The 18,036-nt window shown below is 37.0% G+C and overlaps 1 protein-coding gene across 6 annotated transcripts in view; it reads right to left on the bottom strand.

Annotated features, from left to right (window-relative positions):
* Positions 1 to 32: 32 nt before the first annotated feature.
* AKAP9 (A-kinase anchoring protein 9) overlaps positions 33 to 18,036 on the bottom strand; it is a 106,185-nt gene continuing 88,181 nt past the window's right edge. For all 6 annotated transcript variants that reach the window (XM_059843028.1, XM_059843037.1, XM_059843047.1 and 3 more), the window contains 18 exons: positions 17,336 to 17,821; positions 16,864 to 16,927; positions 16,027 to 16,145; positions 15,069 to 15,260; positions 14,072 to 14,260; positions 13,301 to 13,445; positions 12,334 to 12,553; positions 11,170 to 11,320; positions 9,569 to 10,237; positions 7,649 to 7,848; positions 6,630 to 6,738; positions 5,581 to 5,766; positions 4,827 to 5,027; positions 4,158 to 4,390; positions 3,080 to 3,165; positions 2,301 to 2,376; positions 1,311 to 1,450; positions 33 to 656 (listed from right to left, as the gene is read on the bottom strand). In XM_059843028.1, the coding sequence (XP_059699011.1) occupies positions 613 to 656; positions 1,311 to 1,450; positions 2,301 to 2,376; positions 3,080 to 3,165; positions 4,158 to 4,390; positions 4,827 to 5,027; positions 5,581 to 5,766; positions 6,630 to 6,738; positions 7,649 to 7,848; positions 9,569 to 10,237; positions 11,170 to 11,320; positions 12,334 to 12,553; positions 13,301 to 13,445; positions 14,072 to 14,260; positions 15,069 to 15,260; positions 16,027 to 16,145; positions 16,864 to 16,927; positions 17,336 to 17,821 (3,510 nt within the window). In that variant the 3' untranslated portion in view covers positions 33 to 612. The remainder of the gene's footprint in view (positions 657 to 1,310; positions 1,451 to 2,300; positions 2,377 to 3,079; positions 3,166 to 4,157; positions 4,391 to 4,826; positions 5,028 to 5,580; positions 5,767 to 6,629; positions 6,739 to 7,648; positions 7,849 to 9,568; positions 10,238 to 11,169; positions 11,321 to 12,333; positions 12,554 to 13,300; positions 13,446 to 14,071; positions 14,261 to 15,068; positions 15,261 to 16,026; positions 16,146 to 16,863; positions 16,928 to 17,335; positions 17,822 to 18,036) is intronic.

Here is an 18,036-nt window from a genome sequence, read left to right as displayed (position 1 = left end):
CATATGAATAAGGGAGCGGTTCTTCAACAAACTTAGAAGCATGAAGTCATGTTTATTTCAGTACTTTGACAAAATACCCATAAAATTCAAAACTTCTACCATTACAAAAATAGGTCTCTACAAGTGATATTCTGTCTGCACCGCCAGTAGCAAATATTATGAGAGTCAATGTAACTTCAGTAGCCTTGCCAGAAAAAGTGCAAGTAAACTTTGCTGAATGTAGCTCAATTTAATTAATACACAAGTTTCATCTTCGCACCCTTTTGATAAATACACACTTCATAAGTTAATCATTTAAATTAGCATTCCACAAATATACATGTAATTTAATGGTTGGGGGGGTTTGTTTTGGGTTTGGGGGGGCTTTTTTGGGGGGTAGGGGGTTTTGGGAATTTTTTTGTTCAGATTTTTTTTTCCCATAAACACAAAGTGCCTACATCCATAAATCCCTGTCTCTGTGGGTGTGCCAGGATGGAACTGTATACAATCGTACAGCTGTGTTCATATTGGTCCCACAATATACACATTATACAAAAGCACAGAAAGAGCACAGATTTACAGAAGGCAATCTGTTAGCATCACTGCCAGTGATGGAGATGTTGAAAGGTAGTATTATCTTCTTATACCCATGTGCAACTGAGTGTATGAAGTTGAACCTGTAAGATGGAGAAAAAGTGTCATCAGGATTATTTGGAACAAGTACATACATTCATTCAGCTGAATAAGCATGAAAGATTTTACACGGGAAATCATACAATAGGGACTTTTATAGATCAGATCTTTTAAGAACAAAACTTTCCCAAATGATGGGGAAGACAAACCCAAGAACTTCAAAACTCAAGTTTGATAAATTTCATCCCATTGTTCTGACAAATTTCTTGATGTATTCCTCTTTCAGTACAAAAACTGTCATCATCTATGGGACAAATTGACTGTAACTTCTGTAATCAAAGTGGTAGGAGAAAAAATTCCTCTCTGACATCCCAATTTTCTGGGTACATTTTTCTCTATATAACTTAAACTCTTAGCAAGATGCCAACTGAATCCTTGCTGTGCATTTATTAGAGATCAGGGAAGTAAAGTGTTACCAATAATCTCCAAATCTATACTGAAAGCACGCTTGTATGGCTTTTCAAAGAATTTTACAATCTTCTTTGAAGTGAGCTTTTTGCTACAGCTCAGAAATGCCTCTTGTTTAAGGCTGAAAATGGAAATGGAAGTTGTTTGTTATGTATGTCAGAGAAGCAGCAGCCACGTGGCAGTGGGCCCTGTGCTGCCCAGAGGTGCTGGGGAGGGTGCCTGAGCCCCACCTGACTGCACGCTGCCGAGCCGCTTCTGCAGTGCCTCCAGGCGATGGATGTAATCGGTCAGAGCCCTTTCGGGGTCGTAGTTCTGCAGCTGGGGACAGGCGAAGGACACTGGGTTTAAATCAGCATGCATCCCCTGCAGCCTAGGGACACAACAACACACACCGTTTCAAAAAGGGACACTTTGAGTCAAAATATCAGCAACACAGCAAAATACTGCAGGCAGGGATACCTTATGGCCTGCATATCCACGTAGTAGCCAGCACATCATACTCATTTGACCTCCCTACCACTTACTGCCCAAGTCAGAAAAACTGACTTTTTGTTTCTGGCCTTTTCTTTCTGCTGCACAGGATTTGTTGCTGCATCTTTTTGAGACAGACTGACTAGCAAATTCCTAGTGAGATTGCAGAAGAATCCGTGGTAGATGGAAGTTTAGTTTTCTATTAAGAAGCTTGTGTCAACAAGGAAACTGCCATCTTTACAGGATTCTGCCCCTTGTCATTACTCTCTGTAAGTAAAAGTCGATAGTGGCTAAAATAGATTAAAGGTTTTCACCATGTAAAGTGTTATGGTTATGAGAAACTAAGACAATACAAATACTGAGGTGGTTTACATGAAAATGAAACCCAAAAATGGCTACAATTTGATATTCAGTGAAGATCTGAACTCACAACTTCATATAAGCTCACCAAAGTATGATGGCACTCATAAAAATGTTGCCCTTGATGAAAAAGACCCAGTTTCACTGGCAGAGGTGTGTAAGCTTTGGCCTCAATCATGTGATGAGTAATCACACACTGAATGCCTGAGACATCATTTTTGACATATTCTTACAAAAAAGATCTTGCAGCATCAAAGGTTACAAACCTTAGCATTACACACTGAGACTTTCAGTTATTTAAACAGTGCCTGAAAGAGAATAATAACTAAAAAAACCCAAATATGTTGAAAGCTTATAGGAGATCTAGGAGATTCCATGCCTGGCCTGACCTGGATCTAGAAGAATGCCTCTGTTCTCCATAAAGATCCATGCCACCAGAAAAGGAATCAGGCCGTAATTCATTACCTAGAAATACAAAACATACAGAATATTAGAAATGCAAAAAGCAGTGCCCTGAAAACTAAAAAAAAGAAAACCTTTTGCACTTTACTGGGAATCTCAGATATGAGTTTTCTGTTTGCATATCACAAAAATGGCATTTAACGAGTGTAGGCCACTTTCAGACTCCCTCAAGCAAAAGCAGAGGTGAAATCCTGGCCTCACTGACGTCAATGACAAAACTCTCACACACTGTGCAAAGATTTAAGTGCAGACCTAAACAAACAATAAATAATAAAGAAGCTTCTGATTCTTCTTAGACTTCTAGAAAAAGCAAACAGAAAACTGTTATTTCCCAGACTTAAAGCTGTAACAAAAGAATGACAAGCTTTTGTTCTAAGGACCCCGTGGTGCAGATCTCCTACAAAGACTCCAATGACTCAGCTAAAACTGCTTTCATGAACATGCTCCATAGGGAAACTTTCTGTATTTTTTTTTATTCCCACCCACGATGGAGCAAAACAAAACTGAAGAGAAATCAAATAGGTTAGACTCTGTGCTGAGCATGAAAACTGAGAAATAGGTTAATCCAAACAACTATAGCAAAAGAAAGAGGGAACAGCCCCCATTCATTCCACATGAAGATAAAACAAATTAAAACCCATCTCCATTAAGCAGTGGTGTGACTTGTGAATACCATTTTTTCAGTCATTACTGGACTGTGACTTACCTGTGTTCTGGCTAAAGACATCCCTATTGACAGTCAGGATACCAGAACCTGTAACTCTGTGCCATCGACGAACCAGGAACTTCATTCTACATTTCAAATTTAAAAAAAACCAAAAAACAAACAGCTTCAGGATAAATGAAATAATCTGATAAAAGTAATCTACTTCTTGTATTCTAGAAAGTATAAGAATTCCTTGCAATTTCCAGCAAGCAATATTAACAGATGGGCATCTAAAACCTGAGTATCAAGTACAAAACATCCTTTTGCATATCCTTAAGAAAGACCATCTTTTGTCCAAACCTGCTTTCAGTTTCACCTGTACAATTCCAGAGGTGCTGTATATGTCCAAGTGGACAGTAGATGGCTCAAACACCTAAGCTACAGAACACCAGTATTTTAAAATCATACTAAATATACTTTTTTGCTCTGTTGCAGCCCTAAAACTGCAACTACAGAGCACTATGAGTAAAATTCTCACAACAGGTACGTGAACGCTTCCTTGAATTTATATGACACACAAGGTTCAGAACAACAGCAAGCAGAAGTGCCTGGGGGTTCACACCTTGTGAAAAAGGTTTGTTAGCAACATGGCAGTACTATGCAGTAATAAACTTTTACTTTTTCTTTCTCACCAATTCCTGCTCATCCTTAGTCTTGTGAAATTCAAAGGACTACCTAGATTAAGAAAATTAATTCCTAAATCTATATTATACTTACATGTAAGACTTTAATCTTTAAAGGAAATTTAGTTGCAGAAAAAACCTTTGTAAATAAGTGCAATCCTTAGAATTGTAATAAACTTTTTTAATAATATGACTTTACCCAGTACACTCCATCTGAGATTCTCAGATACTGAGCCCTTTTCAACTACAATAGACTGCTTATTCCTATTACAAAATTTACCTACACTCTGCTCACCTTGTCTCCCTACAAGTATCTACTATATTCATGACTACAAAAAATATGCCATTTAAACAGGATGGAATATGACAATTTCTAGATTTCACTAGAGAGCTAGAAAAGTATATATTAAACAGCACAGTCATATCTGTTTGAAATGTAACTCCCTGCAGGTTACCTTGAAATTGCAATGGACACTCTGACTGCAGAGCGAAATCGTGTGAAACCCTTTGAATGCTGTGTGATGATTTCAAGGTCTGTGTAGGAAGGCTGTCCCCCCATCCGTGCTATGAGGGCCAGCGTGGCTTCTTCACACTCCTGGAATCCTCCTAGTAACAGCAGCAAATATTTTTTCTGATATATGAGAGCTTTCCGAAAGCTCTCTGCTCGTAGGTATTTGCCATAAATTCTCTACAACAAGAGAAAAAGACAAAAAGCTCCATAAACTCCAAGAATCACAATAGTCCCAAGACCTTTGACACTGTTACTTCTACAACATTTCAATTATTATTCATTTCTCAGTTCCATGGAGACGACTGTGCTGCTGCTCACACTTGTTGAATGCAACTTCATATACTGAGGATCACCCAAACAGCAAGAAATAGCACACACACAGAAGGACAACATAGGTGTTTACATGTCATTCTTGGAGAGAAAAAATAATAGTCAGGTACCTGAATATGATAATTTTAAAACTGAATTAGTATCTTTTTACTCAGAATAAAGCAGAGTGAACACAGAATAAAGAATAAAGCAATAAATATAGAATAAAGCAGAATGAAAAATAAGCCCAAATCAAAATGTTTAAAGCAGCTGTAGTTAGTAAGTGAGGAAAAAAAAATCTTACCCTTAGAACAGCATTTTCAGTATCTGATCCCAGTTCTCTGAGGAAAGCCTCACTCCTGAGCTCTGCTCTCAGCTTGGAGAGTTCTGCATCGGCTTGTTTCAAAGATTTCTGCAGTGACAGCCTTTCTCTGTTCCAAATTTCTTTCTCAGAAGCAACAAGAGTATCAATATTAACTCCAACATCTGATGAGTGTCTAGAAGACTGAAGACAAAGGAAACCGAATTCGAATGACACCATTTGGAGGAGCTTAAGCCACGTCATTCTAGTCACTGGTTCAGTGGAGAGATCATAAAATTAATGAGAAAAACTTGCTTGGATCTGAGGCCACCCTTGCACTCTGACATCTCAAAACAGTGACTTTAGGAGCCCAATCAATGTCCCAGAAAAACACAGCTTCTCTAAAAAAACTTCCCCTCTACTGGATCATACTAGCTTCTTGATCCTGAAGCCTATCTGGATCTATCTGGATCTGCTTATCATGGTGATGAGATAGAGATAAAAAAGAAAGGCACAAAGTGTTTAAAATAAAAGAGTAGTTAATGAAAAGAAGCTGGGTAAAATCAAAAAGTTTTACACTCAACAGAGTTGACACATACTGACCACTGAACAAGAATAACTCACACCAATTTACTCTGTAGAGGGAAGCCAAGAAAGACAGATAGCTTGATCACTCTCAACTGGGTGACCAGGACAAGAAATTAGGCTTTTATGTACATATACATAACTCATTAGATCAGCACCACCAAGGACATACATAGTCTGCAGATGGCTGTCTGTGTTGGTGTCTTCTCAGTTCTTCCTCCAGTTTCATAACAGCATTCCTCAAATTATTCTTCTCTTCACTCAGTCTGCTGACAAAGCCTGTCAGCTCAGCATTTTGCCTGAGCAGCCTCTCAGTCAGAGAGCTGGATGGAGTCCCTGGTGGCAGCACCATCTTCAGCTACGAGGAAGAAAGAAAACCAAACTCAACTTCTGTTAGATCCAAATTGCCAGCTTGAAAATAACTGGCTTAAGTGTGAAAAACGTTTATAGATAATGGTAATAGCTTTGTATCAACTTCATATAAAAAACTTCAGTGTACATTTGTAAACTACAAATCATGGTGACTTTCTTGTCTATACTTACCCTGTACATTACAACAGAGTATTTTCATACAAGCTCAATTGTACCAGCTATAACAATTTGCAAAGTTTTCTACTACGTTTATGTTTATCTAACTTAGAGGAAAAGAAAAAAGCCTTTTTCCAGTTATATTGAAAATCCTTATTTAAAACATAGGACTAAATATAGGGACCAAATCAAGCTCACTTAAAAGTAAAATATTGCCGAATTCTTTGCAACAGATTACCTCACTTCTTTTTTTTTACATAAGTACATGCCACTCAGTGTTCAGTGGCCTTTCATTTGGTAAATATAGGGCAGTTTAGGTAAATGTGTAGTGTCAACACAATACAGTAAATACTAGATGCTGATTTTAATATCATGAAGTACTGAGAAAAGTTTCCTCAGTTATAGGATTACTGCTGAAAGGAAAATATCTTAAAGAAAAAGCCATGAGAAGCAGAAATTTAAAATGAAATTGGAAAAGTTTTCGTTTGAAAAATCCTTTTTAAAGTATTAAAAACTGGGGGGGGAAAAAAAAAAGGAAAGGGGTTTTTGCACTTTACAAACTCCAGTCAGAACACTCGCTGGAATTTTCCCCTATAAAGACCTGAATAAGTACAGGCTTACAAACTCCTTGCAGTTTCTGCTCTCAGCTCTTCATCCTAAATCTCCCATCAAAGTTACAGCATTGACTCTCACCTCTTCCAGACTGGGCAACCCAGGCAGTATTTTCAGTTCTGAAATAACTTCTTCAATAGCATTTTGTACTGACATGAAGTCCTGATCATCTGCTGTTTCAAACTGCAATCTGAAACAAAAGGGGTTTCACCAGCAGATCAACTGTGACACCACGAGACAGACTAACAGGACTTTCCATGGATTCCTATGCACACTGTATCTATAGCAAGTCACTTCAGCAGTACTGCAGACAGGGCAATATTTTCAAGACTGCTAAGTGACTCTATGTGGGAACTCAGCACAGCTGAACCCCATAACTCTAAAAAAAATTGTCTTGATTTTAAAAAAAAGTGTATAGAACAGTTTCCACTCATTTGTAGACAAGGATATTCTACATGAAGCACATTTAAAATAGTGGTTCTGCTTCCCACAAATCTGTTGAATCTCTGTGATCAAAATCCTAGGGTGTTTCCCAGATATACTGCATTCTGCTTTGCCCAAATGTTTCAGAAGGAAGGTTTAATATTAAACAACCATCACAGCAAAATAAAAACAGATTCAAACCTCCCATGAACCTGGTACCATGATATTTTTTAATCTTACGGAGACAGTAACCTTCCAAAAATAAGAATCAAGATCAGTTTAACTTGACCATAATATTTTTTCCCCAAGGAGGATGATTCAGAACAATAATCCCTATATTCATCCCCTTATGCCTGATGAATTATTTAATTACTATTTAAAATTCATCTACTTATACCATACCCAGATAAACCTTATCACTTTTCAGAGGAAAAAATGACCATTTTGCTGTGCCTTAGAAAGGACCCTATTAAAATATATAGGATTTACAACAGCACTTGATACTCTGTGATCCTGTCTTCCATCAGTATATCTCTAGTAACAGCATAAACAACAAAACTAACAACCCTAACAACCCCAAACTCTAAATCCTGCAGTCTGTGAATTAGGATTCAAACCCAATATATTAGCTTGCTGGCTGCTATTTACTAAACCAAATGGCTGAAGACTGGTCTAACCTGCTAGCAGCTTTCCGAGCCAACTGCTTCAGCTTTGGAGATGCATTTTGCAGCTTTTGTCTGACTTTTTCCAGAATTTCAGTAGCAGCAGAGAGATCTCCTGTCAGTGTGCGGTAAGTCAACTCATTTGTCTCAGCTCCTTCCATTTTTTGCTGGAGAACCCAATTTCTTGTTCTGTCATTGGGTGTATCCCAAGTAGTCTGGAAACAAATATGTATTTTATATACATTTATATATATATATATATATGTAAAAAAATATATAGTATGTGATAGTGCTGTAAAATGAAAACATATGATTTTGAAACATATGCAGAAACTGAAGAACAGATAAATCTGACAGAGAAAGAAATTTAGTGTGACTACAACAAGGCTGTAATGTAGCACTAAACTATCATTCATGAAAGGTCTAGCGTCTTTGACTAGGAACTAGCAATCATCCAGTCAAAAAACTCAGCAGGATGTCACCAAGCCTTTCTGTTTCTTCCACCAGCAGCTCCTTTACCAGTTGTGCAAGGAATCTGGGAAACAGCCTATGTATTTTTGTAACCAATTTATAGTCAGAAGAACAGGGGTTGAAAGAGACCACCATGGTCATGGAGGTCAGTCCAGTCACAGGCAACCACACCACTGAGGCTACCACGAGCAAAACAATGCACTGAAGAGGTGTTCCTAGGTAACAGCCTCCCAACATTGCCATGGAAGAACTGCTATCCCTCACAAAGAAACCTGAGTCCTTGGCTCTGCCTTTGGCTGTTTCCCCTACAGTACCAAAGAAGTAAGTCAGAGTGTTTCAAATGTCACAGGAAACAGAAGGAAATTCATTATTTTGAAATTCCAGGCAGGTCCTGGAAAGCAGATCAGACTATCTGTTGATGAGGAAGGCAAAAAACCCAACAGCTGCTGATAACCTGATCCAAGGGAAGCCTCTTTTGACCACAGTGCTGGCAGCTCCCTCTGTGCAGAAGAACAAGGTGCACGAAATGACCATGGCAGGAAGGCTACTGCTGTCACAGTTACCAATACACTCAACAGCCTGCCTCTAGATGTGGGCAGTTTCCAATGCTTCAGAAGATAAAAACCAGTAGCCAAAGTAGATGAAAAGAAAAATTTCCTTCTTGGCTCCACATACAAATAACTGGTAAAACAAATGATGTCAGGATGGGCAAAAGCGTGGTCAGCAAAGAGGCAAGCCAGTCTCCTGTCAGTCCTCTCTGTGATTACCCACAAATCACTCACCCAGCAACACTTACCTCTTACAGGCAAGTTTCTAAAAAAGTTCTAAAAGTAATTTAAAAACTCTCCTAACCTTTTATGACAGTGAAAAACTTAGAGGCAATAGAGACAGCACTTTCACTCATCTAAAAATTAGGATAATTCTTAAATTGATTTTTTACCTTGATTTCTTCCTTCTGTTTTGTTTGCTATCACACACATATTCATACATTTCCTTGTTTGATTGCTTACTCATTTCTTTACTGAAGCTGTTGGAAGATCACTTATGATGTTTCAAAGACCCCTTGCAGTTTATGAACTAAAGATTAAGGGCAGTGACCTGGGGCATTCCTGAGTGGGAATAGCTCATTCCTGCAACTGGATGCAAGGAACGTTCCTCTCCTGTACAGAGACGCAAAGTGTGTGTATAGACCCAGGTGCATTTCTCCTGCTCGTGCTCCTCCTTATACACTTCTCTGCTCCTCCTTATACACTTCTCTAACTTCAGTCTCAGGAGGGAAGCATGTGAATAGTTTTAGGAAGCAAACTGGAATGCTTTCTCTTTTCCATTCTCTGGTGCCCATGTTCTGTAATCTGCAGGCTATTTTATAGACTGAGTCAAGGCACAGTGACACATAATGGAGCAAAAGAATGAAAGCTAAATTGTATATTTCAATATTACACATTACTTTCAATCCTACTGTACCTCATTTGGGTTGTGGCTTGGTGTCCTTTTGGCTTCCTTTCTTCCTTCATCCTCCCGCTCTTTTTTCTGTAGATCTTGGATTATTTCCTGCAACTTCTTTGTTTCATTCCCTAATTTATGAACTTCTTGCTTCTTTTCTCCAAGTTGCCACTGAAGATCTTCTACTTTGGACTCCAGTTCATGGAGTTTCTTTTGTACTCTTATGTTAGCATCTTGTTCTGCTTGTAGTGCTTGCCTCTGAATCTGCCTTTCTTTTTCCATTTGCTGTCTCACTTGCACAGATTCCAGTTTATATTTCTCCATCTCACTTACTAACTCCACTATACGGTCATGCTTTTCATCCATTTGCTTCTGTAGCTCTTTAAGCAATTCCTCAGATGGATTAGGTGTTCCTGCTTGCCCCTTATCTTCAGCACTTTGAAGCTGAGCACATAGCTCTTTTTCCCTTTCCAGGGCACTGCTTATTTCGAGAGCTCGAACCTTCTCTGATTCAAGAAGCACCTGCAACTCAGAATTACGGCCTCGCTCACGTGACAGCTGGGCAGCACTGAGTGCTTCTTGGGATTCAATTCTCTGCTGCAGATCACTTGAGAGCTGTTTCTCTTGCTCCAGAAGTTTACTTAACTCCATGTTCTTTTGTTTTTGATCTTCAAGAGAAAACTTTAAGTCCTTTCAAAAGAAAACGTAAGAACTGATCAAAGCCATTTGTGCATACTTTCCATTATCTTCTGCAAATTGCAAATATGCTACCTCTATGCATGCTGCTTTAACAGGTTTTGCTATTCCCAAGTAATGTGACAATACTCTGGATGCTGCAGTTACATCTGATACTAAAATACATTACAGATGTCTTTATTCTAAAATCTATGAAATAGAATTCAAAAAATTCTTTTATGAATTCTATTTCATAAAAGAATTTTTTTAACACATACTTTATAGTGACTACAAACAACTATAGTTCTATAGTTGAAGACAGCCACCTGCTTTTACTTTCTAAAACTGTGAAAATGATTTTTCAGCTTTGGATTTCAAGATGTAAATAAATTTATGCTTTTGAAATTATTGCTTTTTTGTCTTTTGTCTTGTACCAAGATACCTGCTCTCCCCTTCACTATATCAAATACTGCAGAGGTACCAAGGAAGATACTAATGAAGCATTTTCTCCTAAAGTAAACACCCTAGTTTGATTTTCATGAGGTGAAACTGCAGACTTTTTAAACGGTGACAAACAATATGTCCCCTTAAATCATATTCTTAAATACTATATTTTATGAGTTAGGCTGTGGTGGGGGCTGAGTGTAGCCATCAGCAGTTCCTGTCCCCTTGAATAACTGAGAGCCATTATAGAATCTTTTAAACTTGGGCCTGAAAAGCACAGTAAAATTCCTATTGATTTAAATGGAATGGGCATCAGGCCTTTTTCATACTTTACCATACAGCTTGTATATATTTTTCTTCAGCTCTAGATGATATAATACTACAGCTGAAGATGGAACAATGAAGCATGCATTGGACAAAAGATGCAAACTGAGATGAAATGTTAACCAAAAGAATATTTTCATGCTCCTTGATGTCCCAGGCCACTTGGGATTATGGAATACCTCAAGCTCTTCTCTTCCTCTTTCCTCACTGCGTTCCATTTTAGCCTTTTCTTTTTCCAAAGCCCACTGTAGCTCTCTTGATTTTTTCTGTTCATTGGCCATTGTATCCTTGAGAATATCTAGCTCAGCTGCTTTTTCTTTAACTTCAGTCCTAAAAGAAAAATGGAGCAAACTTTACATTAGGCAGTGACTCTAATCCTATCATGATGCAGTCAGTTACTTGGTATTTATTCCATCCTGTGCACTGAAAACACTGCCAGTCTAGTAGAGTAACAGTGAAAAGCCTATCTAGAAAGACAAGATTAACTCAAACCCAGAAGAGCTGCACAGCTCAAGAACTACAACAAGTGCGTCCATCCTGCTTCCTTTGTAGCTGCCACTTGTGGGGGCTCAGAGGCAGTGAGTGCTCAACCTTATTCAGTCACAGGCCAAAATCTTAAAGAATGCCAAGGAAGTGCATCTTGCTGCCATGTTTCTCAAGGGAAAAATATATTGGGGGAAAAGGAAAAATCTATGACCTAAATTTTCATTCTTTTGCGAATCAATTTTGCATCTGTTTTGAAAAAGAAACTTGCTCCTGACGGTCTGTAAAAGGTATAAAGTAATCTGTAAAGTAATTCCAATTTAAGCTCCAGCTAAATTTGTTATCTCTGAGTTGAACATTAAGATACTGTTCATGGGTGCATCCCTCTGGTTCAGCTATAAATAATAATGGCTTTCCTAAGTGCCAAATCTGTGGCTTCTGCTATCAACCATGTCAAAACAACATTTAAGAGCATTTCATATGGAAGTACTTGCAAAGTCATCTTAACTTTGCAATTTTTTCTCCATGTTCACAGAGATTAAAAACCTTTAATAAATATGGTTTATTTATTAGCTAGCATAGAGTAGTCTAATGTGACAAATTTTAAAATTTTAAATACTCTATTAATTATCAATTTTAACTTGATATTTAATAGAGTATTAAATCAAAATATGAATTGAAATATATTTTTTGTCAAATGCAAAAAGTCTATTTTTGTCAGGTATGTTTTACAGAAATACGGAGAAGCAATAATACTACCACATGAGATCAAGCCCCTCAAGAAAGCCAGTATTATGGTTTCAGATTAGGAAAGATAATCTTCACAGCCAACACAGACAGCTTGGCACTGAAAGCCACACCTGATGGTTTCTAGGTCCTTGAAGTGCTTGTGCTGTGCTTTAAGGGTTGCTTCAAGCTCCAGTTTGGCTTGTGCAAGTTCATTCTTCATCTCTGCACCCATCATCCTCTCTGAATTCAGCTGCTCCTGAAGCTCTGCTGCTCGGTCCTTCATACTCCGGAGCTCCACTTGCATCTCCAGGATCTGCAACTGCTTCTGCTGCATATTATACTCCAGCATTTCTAATGAGAGCACCATTCATATGGAAATTACTTCATGAAAAAACACTGTGTTTGGGTAAAGCTTCTCCTAGCCAGAGCATGACCACAAGGCTATTATTAAGAGTGATATTTTAAAATAATATTTTATTTCAGAAGTGCAATAAAAGCAAACCCATGACTTTTATACTTGAATACCTTTCATACTTTGAAGAAATCACTTCAACTTTATTTCTTAAAGGCTCTACGATGAGTGCAACTATATCAATATGCATCATTTGCATAATGATTAACACAATTTTAGTTATATTACATATGTATACTTGTGTCCTAATATTTGTAACTAAACACTGATAGTGAGCTTTACTTAATTTTAAAGTATACCTGTTCTCTGAACCTTTTGCTCTTCATTCTAATCGCTTCTTAGTTTCTGCATTATGACTGACTATCCAACTTAGATAATTTCAAAGCTGCTGAACCTAAACAGTGAAGCATATACATGGAAAATAGCCTTAAAATTCAAGGTCCATTTTTATAGCAATTGAACATAACTTTGTCATCACTTTCAGTTTGATACAAGTCATAGGAACACAGACTGTACCTTAATTTTTGCAAAAGTAGTTAAATTAGATTGAAGAAGATGAAAAGTATGCATGTTCAGAACACGCATATCAAAATCAGAGACCAAAGTGACCACTTTTGTCACTTACAACATTACGAGCACTGCCTTGAAAGCATTTGGAAACAGACATATATTACCACAGAAGTCACCTTGGCTTTTTGAATCAATCTCTTGTTCTCTCTTGGGGTTACTTTTCTTACTGTGCATCTGAGCATGCAATACTTGAATCTCCATCAGCAAACTTCTTCTGTCTGCATTCTGAAGACTGTCCATTGCTGCTCTCTGGTTGACAGCCTATTAACATTAGAAACATTTCAAAGTAAAACTCCAGATTTTATGAGAATAACTATGGTGCTGACGCCACATTTATTTATATATTCATAGTCCACATATATTCAAAACATTTTCAATGAAGTCAGTATTACAATATTCGGAAAAACTACTTGTTATTTTTTAGTTCTCTTCTAGGCATCAAAATTACAGACTGAAAATTGCTATCACTTTTCTGCAAACTGCAATTTTCTCACTAATCCTTCCATGTTCCAGAGGAGATAACTGACTTCCCTCTGCCCCATAGCAGCCTTATCACTTTCTCTTCTTGCAAATTTTTTTGTATAAACAAGCTACCTTTTCTCTTGCAACATAATTCCAATTAACTTAATGACATCAAGCTCAGGACAACTGTGTTCAATGCAAACTGACTCTGCAGGCTGTATATATGCTGTACCCTCTGCACCCAAAAGTTTCTTTCCCATGACATATAATTTTTCTTTTAAAAGACACCAGTTCTTTCTGCAAGTCTGACTTTGTTTTCATCCTCAGACTGTCAAAACTACCATTAATACATATATTTATAATGGATTTATAAAATTAAAATCTAATGTAGACGAACACTTTGACTACAGTACAGTTTATATTACCTGCTCTTGTAGTCTGTGTTCTAACTGATTCATCAACATCACTGCATCTCTTGTGCCCATTTCTGCAAGTTCAGTTTGAAATGCAGCAAGGAGAACATTTTGTTCCCTCACAAAAAGCTGTTGAATGGCATGCAGAAGTTCTCCTCGCCAGTCTGACACACCTTCAGGAGGTTCAGTACTTGCACAGATCTGCAGTGGTATAAAAACAATTTAAAGAGGAAAATGGAAAGATTATATCATCATAATTTCTATGTAGAGTGTGTGTTTTCAGTGGAATGTTTACCTTTTCTTAATAATTGTGTAAATTTCATCCATCCAAATGGATGTGTTTACTGTACACATTACAAATTTTTCTGCATTCACAAATCTAATAAACTTTTAGCTTTGTTTTGGATGGAGGCAATTTAGCCTTTTGTAACTGAAAACTTAGCCCTGTGTAGTTACTACTGAGGTTACTATATCGCACTATTCTTTAATTTTTCATATATTACATGTCTCTCCCTAGGCTCTCACAAAGCTATGTTGTATTGTGCAGACACTGTGTATGAAAAAGATTTAATTTTAAATGACATGAAGTTCATCTGCCCACTTTGCATGCTAAAGAAAATACTGAAGTAATAGAAACTACCTGCATATATCCAAGAGTCTAATTGGGGTAAATTTAACAAGCAAAAGTTTTAACAGATTACTGATTATTGAGCCAATAAAAACCAGCATTAAAAATTCTACTTAAACTGCTACTGGAATGTTTCAAAATTGAATTCTTCTTAGAAGGTGGACCTATATGGTTAAAAGTTATCAATGCACAGAACACAATATAATATAAATATAAGCTGTAATACCACGAAGTGCAATATGGAGTTTCATGGCACATTTAAAAAAATATTTTGCCTTGTAATAGGATATTTAAGCATTCAAACCTGAACAGTGGATGTGCCTTAGAAGGCTATAATAAATCACTTTTTATTCAGATAGAATCTTATGATATTTTTTATACCTCAGCTTCTCTATGAACTTGCATTTTTGCAATTAGGTCTTTCAAAGATGAGATGGTGCTTAGGAAAGCTTTTCTTTCTTCTAGCCAAGATTCTGGTTCTTGCTTATGAGGTGACAGATCTTTTTCACTATATGGAAATTCAGTGAGAGACAGCACCTGTATACCTTCATGATGGACTGCTCTCAGCAAACCCTACAATAAAAGCAAAAAGAAATCAGTAATAACAACATATACCAATAACGACAATAATAACTGCAATCTTATTTAATATGTATTGGAAAACTGGTACTTCTAATTTGATCAGCATAAGGAAATTATGCTTCCTCATATCAAGGACAGAAGAGTCACCCAGTCCTTTATATGTGTCACACAGAAACTTATTAAATAGTTGTAGTTTTCCCCAGTTTCAAATAAAATTTTCCAGTGTACATCTGTCAAATCAATTTTTTTATTTTTAAAATAGCTACTAATGTGAACTGACATTTTCAAAACAGTCCTGGGAAGGCTTCCAGGTGAGCTTTGCCATTCACTTTTTGAAATTACTCTGAAGCTAGGGCTTTGTCACAAAATACTTTTTGAAAAATGTAATTAAAACACGATACCCTTACTGTTTATAATAAACAATTTGCTTTCATAACATAGTTATAAAAGTAGAATCCATAAGATTGTGTAATATGTGATCATGACATCATTGTCAATACAACAAAATTGCAATAAATTATAACTATTTTTATTTCTCATAATCATAACTGAGAACAAACCTACAGATATAAAACTCATATTTAGCCTACTTTAAAACGCAAAAATGCACATCACTGTGAGAAAATTTATTAAAATAGTACACACTATAACTTATCTAAATGGCTCTGTTACCAATGATCAAACAGAAGCTAATTTCAGCTTTCAGTAGTATCACACTTGTTCCTTAAAAAAAAAAAAAAGATTGAGTCTATTTTACCTTAATTTTTTTTGGAAGTAAATCTGTTGAAGTTTCACCTTCATCTATTCCTTCAGATATTGTGTCAGATCCCTGGGTCTGAGCAAGATACATTCCTTGACTCCAGTCTGAACTGGAGTCTAAAATAAAAGGAGAGAAAAACATAAAAGCTGGATTACTGCGAAGCTTTGAAGAACAGGCATCAAAAAAGTATTTTTTATCTGTTGTTTTAACAGGTAGTTGCATGTCACTAAGGGTTCATTCTAAGCCTGGAGACTACCTGTTTTATAGTTTTTCTTTTTCAGTTTCAGAGAAGTAACAGCAAAACAAAACTAAAAAATAAAACTACAACCAAACTTAAAAATCCTTATTTTGTTTTACAAGACAAACAACTACTTGCATAAACACTCATGCCAAACGTCCCCTCTTAATATGCTTTGCATTGCCTATGTCAAGGATCACTCGAATAATTTTATTATACTTGGAGAAGTCAATCCCTGTCATCATCTCCCACTGCTAGGGAGCTGTAGCTTTAAATACTATCAGGAGATGATGAAGCTATGCTGAAGAGATCATGTAATAGCTAAGAAGGGTACAGAAACTCCGATGGAAAGAAAAATAATTAGCATCTGATGCTTCAACTAAAGCCCATCTCTGCTCCGGACATTTTCCTTTTGTACCAAATTAACAGACATGGCATGCCCAGAACCTGTTGCTGGTGCAACAGGCTTCTGCTTCAAGATGGGCAGTAGCTGTTTTGATTTCTAACAACACAAACTCTTTAATGGTAAATTTAATATCAAAAGAGCAGATTTAATTTATAATGCTGTTTGAAATCTGTACAAACAAATTTCTTACCACTAGAACCTCCATCTCTAGCTTGGTGTGGTGGAGAACATGCTAATCCAGAAACTGGGATTCTCTGTATTGAGAAAAGAAAACAGTCAAGTCTTTAACCCCTCACCCATTCTCAGTAAGAGAGAAACCTTTAAGGAGCAGGAAATAATGTGAACCAATTCTCCTGCAATCAAAGCAATAAAACTGAATATGAGAGAAATGGCATTTCACAGGGTGACCTACATTTCCCAGAGCAGGGCAGGTTCAGGGCAGGAGCACAAGGAAACACATGATAGTTGAGCATACTTGCAAACTTCAATGCTGAGAAAGGGGTTCACAATCTCTCCCAGGGCCAAGGAAACATTAGAACACTTTTAAGTTTTTTACTGAGCATGTGGTGGTTCACACTTTACAGATTTTAAATGGGAATTTCTGTAGCAAGAGCAAAAGCTTCAACTGAAGTATTTCAGTAATTATAAAATAAAATACATACTTCTTTGGCTTGTAGAGTTTGTATAACTTCCTTTAAAGTATTGCATTCTTCAGTCAATACTTGTACTGCAACAAACTTCTCTCTCTTTAATGCTTCAGATTCAGAGATATGCCTTGTCTCCATGTCCATGATTTCAGCAGCATGGAGTTCCTGCATTTGGTCAATTTTTTCAGTAAATTCTCTTACAATCTCTGCAATCTCTTCTGAAGAGCATCCATTTTGCAAATCAATTTGGATTTCTGCATTTTTAACAAGGACTGGTGAGACTTTCAGAGTCTTGTCTGTTTGTGATGAGGAGCTGTTTCCAGTTAGAGTGGACTCACTGGCTGACAAATCACACGATATTTCTGCATCCTTCTTGCTTTCACTTTTCACCATTTCTTTGTTCTTTCTCAGGTAACTTGCAAGCTTCTCCTCTGCTTGAACCAGGTTCTCTTTGACTTTGCACAGGTCTTCCTGAAGATGTATCAGACTTGCCTCTTTTACCTGTAAATATGGAGAATCTCAACTGCAATCCTTCCAAATACTTAAAACAGCTAAAATCCAATTACAGCTCAGTTTAGTTATATTTTAAAGCAGTTATGACACATGGTAGCACATCTTATCTCCTAAGAAATACAGCTCTAGATCCACTGTTGCACTGCAGTAAACCTAAGTACTTTGGCAACGAGTGAATATTTGATCTACAGCCTCAGCTCTGT

Source organism: Haemorhous mexicanus, chromosome 1 (assembly GCF_027477595.1).
Source record: "Haemorhous mexicanus isolate bHaeMex1 chromosome 1, bHaeMex1.pri, whole genome shotgun sequence".
Lineage (NCBI taxonomy): Eukaryota > Metazoa > Chordata > Aves > Passeriformes > Fringillidae > Haemorhous > Haemorhous mexicanus.
Note: the sequence above shows the minus strand (reverse complement) of the source record. Positions and strands in the feature narration are given on the sequence as shown.